The sequence below is a fragment of the Cynocephalus volans genome, chromosome X (genome assembly GCF_027409185.1).
Source record: "Cynocephalus volans isolate mCynVol1 chromosome X, mCynVol1.pri, whole genome shotgun sequence".
Lineage (NCBI taxonomy): Eukaryota > Metazoa > Chordata > Mammalia > Dermoptera > Cynocephalidae > Cynocephalus > Cynocephalus volans.
The window spans coordinates 46,295,481-46,303,902 of record NC_084478.1 but is presented as its reverse complement, the minus strand read 5'-3'; the positions used below and the strand labels follow the sequence as shown (position 1 = coordinate 46,303,902).

At 38.6% G+C, this 8,422-nt stretch overlaps 1 protein-coding gene across 1 annotated transcript; it reads left to right on the top strand.

Annotated features, from left to right (window-relative positions):
- Positions 1–3,093: 3,093 nt before the first annotated feature.
- LOC134367956 (E3 ubiquitin-protein ligase RLIM-like) lies at positions 3,094–7,928 on the top strand. Its single transcript, XM_063084601.1, has 2 exons — positions 3,094–3,316; positions 6,331–7,928. The coding sequence occupies exons 1-2, from the start codon at positions 3,094–3,096 to the stop codon at positions 7,926–7,928; spliced, it is 1,821 nt and encodes a 606-aa protein (XP_062940671.1).
- The last annotated feature ends 494 nt before the right edge of the window (positions 7,929–8,422 follow it).

The following is an 8,422-nucleotide window of genomic DNA, read 5'->3' as shown; positions in this document are numbered from 1 at the left end:
CCAGAAAATACGTTAAAGTCAGTGATTATTAATTTTACCAAACATCTCTTTTAACTCTTTAAACACTCACACCACACACATGCAAATACATGCTCACACATCTTCTTACACTAACTAAGACTTTGCTAAACTTAATCACCTTAGAAATCCCACCAGGGAGCAGATTGGCCATATAACATTATCTCACTTCCTATTGAGCTGTCAGTGACAGACATGCTAATTTCCACCAGGAACATTTTCTTTCTTAAAATAAACCAGAAGTTTTGTGGTCCCTTATGTCAAGATATTGTCTTTACATTCAAAAACTAAATGAGTATCATTGGGCTAAGGCTTCAGAATAAATTACACAATATAGAAAAAAATATGCAAAAATAGGAACACGGTGAAAGGACCTCTTGGTACAAAGAGCTAGGAAATGGATTTAACAGAACTAAAATTATATGTTATGACCATATTTTGCTCATAATCAGATGAAAAAGGTTGTTCATTTCTTTCAGCTTCGTTATATTCAATTTCAGTGCCTAACAAATACCTGGTAAACAAGTGATTGACAGAAAAAAAAAAAAAATCCGTGCTCTTTTCTGATTTATTTCGTACAAAACCAAGCCCAAATATTATCTAACTTGTATAAACATGTTGACTTTATAGAATGGACAACAGCAAATAAGTTTTACCTGACAAATATGTTGAAAATGACTTTTTGACATCTGTTTAAATCACTGATCATATTACTCTCCTCTTGCATCTATTAGGGTCCTTCCTTGTAAATGACAGAAATCCTTCACAAGCTCACATTTTTAAAAAACGGAATACATTGGCCTACAGATCTAAAATCCTAAGGCACGTTTAGCTTCAGGAATGTTTCAAAATTTTTCTGCATTATCTTTTTCTCTGAATTTGTTTTCCTCTGTCTCTTTATGTCGGTTTCCGGAATTACTGGGTAAACAAGATTTCCAAAAGCATTCTTTAGGTTTGCATCCCACAAGCTCTGCAACTGCAACAGAAAATAATTTCTGTTTTTCAGTAGTTCCAGCTAATATCTCATATTTAACCCTTCACTGGACAGTGTTTGGTCACATGCTCATTCTTGAGCCAATTACCATTTGAGATAGCTGATTGGGCATGGCTAAGTCATGCGACCATTCCTTTAGCCAAGGCAGTGAATTCAGCTGCATCCAAACCATCTGGACTAGGACTGGGGGAATGAGTACTTCCCCCTGGAATTTCAGGGTGCAACTATAAGTTATGTAAAGTTGATGCTAAGGAGACAAAAGTAACAAAATACAATACTTGTTCTCAAAACAGAACACTTTAGTTTTGTGTTATTTCTGGCAGGAAAAACATCAAAACCTAATTTCCAGTCTGTGTCAATCCTTTTTGCATTAATTTTACATTTCCATCTCAGCACCAAAGCTATGGCCATAGCTTCTCAAACCAGCCAAACTTTTTCAAGTCTGTTCCTTATGTGGGACTTAGTTTCCCTCCACCAACACATGCCCAACTTCCACTTTTTACCTAGAAAAAAATCATAATTTTACTTAAAACTCAGGTTTAAATGTAATATCTCTATGAAACATTTCCCAGCTTCCATTAAATAACCAATGTCATTAAATTGTCTTTGCTTACACAATCTTATACATGTATATATAAAACTTTTACGGCATATAAATGTAGTATTTTGATAATTTTACGTGTTTTAATACCCTTACAAGGAATGTGATTTACTTGGGAGTACAGACCGTTGCAACATTTGACATCGCTACATTTTTTTTCCCCCTCTTTTTGGTCTCCCCTCTGAGAGCATGTACATTTGACAAATCTCTAGTAGCTAGGATAGTTTACACTGGATGTATTTATTTAACTTAATAAGTCAAATTGTGTAACACGTTCGTACTCAGTAGCCAGATGTGGTCTTTATAGAAACAAAATCAAATGAAGGATCCCCAAGCAAGTGTTAGGTGTGGCTGATAATATTAATAACTCCAGAGATTCTTGGAGGTCTACTTTAGATAGCATTGCAAATGAGCACCATTTTCACCAAGCAGTCCTTCGTGCACTAACAGCCAGGGAACAAAATCAGGAAATTCAGCACTCATTACGGTAGGCATAATAAATAACTGATCAGGATCTGGTTTTTATGTCTTTTTTGGTTTGGTTTTGGTGGCTGGGCTGTGCAGAGATCCAAAAACTTGACCTTGGTGTTATCAATGGACCAGTTTTTTAAATGCCTGTTACGTTCTGGTTAGTTTTGCTTCAGTATTTATAATATTTATGAGAAAGGTAAACAAACGAACCTGGACGCCATTATAGAGAATTCCTTAAGGGATCCTCTGGGTTAGCAGGAAACCTGCAAAGCTTTTTAACAGAGCTTGAGGGGTTGTGTAATATCAGATGAAGCCATTAAGAGTTAAAAGTGAGAGGACCCAACTGAGGAAATTCAGCTCTGGCCTTGGGGAGTTACGAAAAACTTGTGGGCTTTTTTAGTTAGCATCTATGATTTGAGGAATTCATGAGGAGAAAAGACAAAGAGAAGTCACTAGACACCTGAAAATAAGAACTGCCGCATTTAACTGGGATGACTTTGGCACAGCGGTTTGAAATAAAGCAGTCTCTGTAATGTAACTAGCTGCATTGTGGTTCTGTAAATTGGTTTACAAATAACTGGAGCATATCAGAGCTTGAAAAAGCCCCTGAGAGCCTGAGAATAGGCTCCCGTCGGTGAAAGGAGGTGAAGGGTAGTGCTTGGTACACCATAAGCACACACAGATATTTGCTTATTTTGAATGAAGTGCATGCAACCTAGCAAACTAGCCTGAACCCCGTCTCTGTGCGGTGGTCACAATAAGGAAGATGACAGCAGCTGAGGCGATGCCTCCTCGTGCATGCTGGGTAGCGGTGTGTCTCAATCTCACCAGAGCCTGATTAGGTGCAGAACGGTGGCCCCAAGGAGGAGGAGCCTTTGAGGAAGTGGAAACTACTGACCCGGAACCTGATGCTCATACTCAATCAGGAAGCGAAGACAATGCAGATGCAGTTCTAGTATTTCAACACTATGTTGGTAACAGAACGTTAATTTTCCACTTGTTCATCAACATGGAAAACTCAGATGCTGACGATGAAGAAGGTGAATCTGGGGCCCAGCACGGAAGTCAGATGAACCAGTCGGTTCGGGTAGAAGATTTCTGTGGATTTGTAAATAGCCCGAATGAAGATTACAGGCTTATGAGGGATAACAATTTGCCCGGTACCATAGGTGAAAACACAAGACTTCAACAAATTACAGAGGACCAACCACGAGAATCAGATGAAGATAGAGGTATACTTCACTTTAGGGGTATGGAGCTTGTGGGTGGGGATATTGGATGGGAAGCTTAAGGAACTTCATAATAGTAAATGTCAACCAAAAATTATGCAGAAATGGCACAAGTTAATTTAGTGCTAAGTAATTGCTCATAAAAAGAGAACTGGCATTTATTTGGTCATTGTGAGAACGTCAAGTTTTTTTTTTTTTTTTTTTTTTTTCCTGATTCTCATTTGGTTTGTTTTAATTGGGAAAGAACGAGAAATAGCCTATTTCTTATTTTTCCTGATTTTCCAAATCCACAGAAAGTTCCTCCTACTTCCTAAATTATTTTTCTATACAGATATATGATTTTCTTAACAGGAAAAAGGAATATTGAATACTGTAATCAAGTGATTCTCAACTGGTACTGAATTTGCTCCTCCCCCACCCACAGTTAGCATTGTCTGGAGATAGTTTTCCTTGTCACAGCTCGTTAGGTGGGTGTTAGTGGCATATAGTGAGCAGAGGCCAGGGATGCTGCGAATTGTCCTATAGTACACAGGACAACTCCCGGATAACAAAAAGTTATCCAGCCCTAAATGTCGGTAGTGATGAGGTCAAGAAACCCCCTCTCTAAACTCTGAACTCAAGTCTGAGAAATTTCATGCTGAGAAACACCAGAAAAAAGCAATCTCACAATCTAACTAATGAAGTGTCTATGATAACAGGTTAGTTCTTGGACAGGGCCTGGGTACAGCACGTCCATTTTGTGCTCACATGCGCAGGTGGCTGCCATGATCTGCTGGTCGGAGCCCCTTCTTGGCCAAACTGGGCTCCTGCCTCCTGCTCAGAAGGGTGTGGTAAGGGCCAGTCCCGGAGGAGCCGGGACACCAGAGCAGCACCAGAGCCCACAGCCCCGGGTCTCGGTGCCCTGTCTGCCCCCATGATGTAGGGCCTGCTTACTGCACCCAGGACCGACTGTCTGTGTTTGTTTCTGAAGAACCCAATTGTTGCTCATAGTTTGAAATTTAGTGAAACTGTTGGTGTAGGAACCAAGTCCACATCCTGTTTCATTTTTAGACCAACTTAGCAAACATGTTTCTCTTGACGCCCTGTCCTCCCCACGCCTCCCGAAAATTAAACTGCACGCGAGGTCAGGAAAAAAAAAATTCTTGAACATGGCCTTATATGTCTTATGTTAGGTTCAGGCCGTACATTTGATCTAACTTTCGTTTTCACGCCAATTCAAAATCTCGGTAACCTTAAGAAGCATTCAAATTATTTTAAGTTTATAAATGTTGTTTCAATTTTGTCAGTAGTTATAATAGTCTTGTATTTTAAAATAATCTTATATATTATCAAAAGCACTTCAGTCAAGAGACCAGAAGAAGTAATGTTGTAGACCAGTAAGAATTACACAATAATGTAATTTGAACTTAAGTACTAGCACCATAATTTAACTGGGGTATGCCTTGTTTGATTGGTTTGGAATTTTGCCACTGGACTGAAAAAATATCTCTTGACATGCCCTTTGCAGTGATATGCAAGGGTCTCTGTACGATGAAATATTGAAAATAGACTTTTTCCAAATTCCCTTTAAAAATAATTATCTCAGTTTATTTAGGATTAGCACACTGTTTTCAGATGGAATTGAAACTGTCTAGCTTCTACTTGTAAGTCTAGACTGTTTAGTTTACAAAAGTCTTAAGTCTATAAATGTGACATCTGCTTAAAACACTGAATATTTCAGTTTTCATTTTTTGAAAAAAAATGAGCAAAGATTCAGAGCACTACTTTATGATGGCTCTAAATTTGTTTTTGTTTTATTTTATTTATTTTACTTATTTTATTTTATTTTATTTTATTTATTTTATATTTTATATTTTATTTTATTTATTTTTTATTTTATATTTTATTCTATTTATTTTATTTTATTTTTTATTTTATCTTTTATTTTATTTATTTTATTTTATTTTATTTTGTCAATATACAATGTGGTTGATTTTTGTGGCTAATTACCAAAACCTCCCTCCCTCCTCCCTCTCCCCCCTGCCCCCCAACAATGTCCTTTCTGTTTCCTTGTTGTATCAACTTCAAGATATTGTAAATGTTGTGTCCTGTTCCCTCCCCGCCCCCCACCGGTTGTTTGTGTATTTGTTTATTTATTTTTAGCTCCCCAAAATAACTGAGAACATGTGATATTTCTCTTTCTGTGCTTGACTTGTTTCACTTAATATAATTCTCTCTAGGTCCATACATGTCATTGCAAACAGCAGTATTTCATTCTTTTTTATAGCATAATAGTATTCCATTGTGTAGATATACCACCTTTTCTGTATCCACTCATATGACGATGGACATTTGGGCTGGTCCAACTCTTAGCTATTGTAAAGAGTGCTGCGATGAACATTGGGGAACAGGTATACCTTCGACTCGATGATTTCCATTCCTCTGGGTATATTCCCAGCAGTGGTATAGCTGGGTCATATGGTAGATCTATCTGCAATCGTTTGAGGAACCTCCATACCATTTTCCATAGAGGCTGCACCATTTTTCAGTCTCACCAAAAATGTATGAGAGTTCCTTTATCTCGGCAACCTCACCAGCATTTATCATTCACAGTCTTTTGGATATTAGCCATCCTAACTGGGGTGAGATGGTATCTCAGTGTGGTTTTGATTTGCATTTCCCGAATACTGAGTGATGTTAAGCGTTTTTTCATGTGTCTGTGGGCCATTCGTATATCTTCCTTTGAGAAATGCCTATTTAGCTCTTTTGCCTATTTTTTAATTGGGTTACATGTTTTTTGGTTGTAAAGTTGTTTCAGTTCCTTGAATATTCTGGATATTAATCCTTTGTCAGATGTATGTTTTGCAAATATTTTCTCCCACTTTGTTGGTGGCCTTTTAACTCTGTTAATTGTTTCTTTTTCTGTGCAGAAGCTTTTTAGTTTGATATAATCCCATTTGTTTATTTCTCCTTTGGTTGGATGGCTCTAAATTTGATAGTCCCTTTCTGATCATCCCCCTTCCTCTTTCTGGTAACAGGTGGAGGGGACCCTTCAGATGATACGTCCAGTGGTGACTCTCTAATAGAATGGATTATCTCTTTTGGAGATACTGAAAATAGTACCACAGGAAGTGAGCAAGGAGAAGACCACTATTGGATAGAAGTGAGCCGGAGTAGTCCGGAAGGTGGTGATTTCAGTTTCAGTACAGGGATAAATTTTCACCATAATAATGGAAGCCTGGGTCCAGGGAATGAATATGCATTATCTCCAAGACGTCCCAGGGCAGAAAATACAGAAAACAGACAGAGGCAAGTGGGAAATCCACAATCTGAGTCAACATATGCAACGCCAGCTAGATCAGAACAAAGTGCTAATGTAGAAATAATAGAAGTCCCAACAACCAGAACTGAGAGAAGAGCGAGAAGCAGGAGCCCAGACCATCGTAGAACCAGAGCAAGAATTGAAAGTAGGTCACCTCGGAATTCATTGAGTGACATTTCACAAAGATTTCATCATAGTGTATCATCTCAGACTTTTGATCAGCCTCTGGTAAATGAGACTGAGAGGTTTTTTACCACTGGACAACATGAGAATTTGAGACAGCAGGCAAGTGGACCTGAGTTGCAAAGTAGGCATCTTTTTGAAGCTTCTGGAGCACGTTATGCCTTTCCAGGAGAACTTTCTCCAGACACAACCAGAAATGGTGAATATGGGAGACTGAGACCAAGAAATCCTATGACAGTCTTTGATCTTGAAGTAAGAAGAGAATTTTCGCCAAGAGACCGCATAGCTGGTAGACCTCAGTTAACATTTGAGACACCAAACAACACTGTCACTTTAGAAAGTGAACAAGGAGGACTCAGAAATACTTCTTCACATTCTGAGCAGGGAGGTGTGAGAAATTATGGCAGAACCGTGAGAATCCCTTCTCATAGAATTGCCACATCTGCTGCAACTCAGAGCACATTAAGGCAAATAATAACAGGATTTGATGAGTCAAGTAACCTTTCGAGCAGTGATCATGACTTAGAGCCTACTTGCTCACCCCCAAGTCAGAACATGGAAAGGACAGAGTCACAGTATGGAAAAGATGGTTCCAGTGGCAGTAGGAGTTCTGGTTCCAATTCAAATCCTAGCTGCAGACCCCAATCAAGTTCCTCATCAATTTCCAGTTCAAGTTCCAGGTGTATGTCTAGTTCCAGTTCTAGTCCTATGTCCAGTTCCAGCTCCAGTAGTGAATATTCAGAAATTTTCTCATTGATACTTGAAGACAGTAGTGAAGATAGCTCACCATCAGAGGCCAGGCAAGAAACGACCTCTGATGAAGATGACGCACAGGTCTTCCCTAATCTTCCTCCGTTTTTCATCTTAAATGAAGATGATCATGACCAACCTACAGGACTCACCAAAGCACAGATTGAGAACTTGGCAGTAAGAACTTTTGGTGAAAATGATGCATTAGCATCCTGTTGTGTTTGCATTACAGAATACACAGAAGGCAACGAGCTTCGCATACTACCTTGTTCCCATGAATATCATGTCCATTGCATTGATCGCTGGCTGTCTGAGAACTCTACGTGTCCTATTTGTCGGTGTAAAGTAATAGATTCTAGTGATAGTGAAAATTCTAGCTGAGATGTTAACTCTCATCTATGAAAATCATTGTACTGTTAGACAGATAACTGTTATTTGCCTTACGTCCACTTTTGAAGAGACACGTATATAAAATATCAACTTTACCTGAACTGTTGGTTCTTGAAGGAATGATTGTACTTTCTCCAATCTGTTTCAGAATAAAAGGAAATATTAAAAAGCCAAAAGAAAACGTGTCCCATCTGACAATAAAGACCAATTCTACACCATGGCAAGTCACTGAATTTCAGTAGAAACTTAGCAGGTACACTGGGTTGGGATGTTCCTGATTCCATGACAGAAGTGTCTTACTATGTTATAATCAATTTCAGATAGATCCTAATAGCCATATCCACTCATGTGAATCCCAGATGTCTCATAGTCCTGTCCTGTCTTGGATGTGCATGCAATTAAATCAGCACCCAAACCAAAATAATTAAGAAGCGATTAAAAATTGTATTAGAGCCATTCACATAAAGTCCCGTTATACACATAGC

What these genes read in the sequence shown, in the direction of transcription:
- LOC134367956 (XM_063084601.1), top strand. Translation starts at nt 3,094, where the DNA reads ATGGAAAACTCAGATGCTGACGATGAAGAAGGTGAATCTGGGGCCCAG. An exon ending in AGAATCAGATGAAGATAGAG is followed by an intron (nt 3,317 to 6,330) that starts GTATACTTCACT and finishes TTCTGGTAACAG; the next exon opens with GTGGAGGGGACCCTTCAGAT.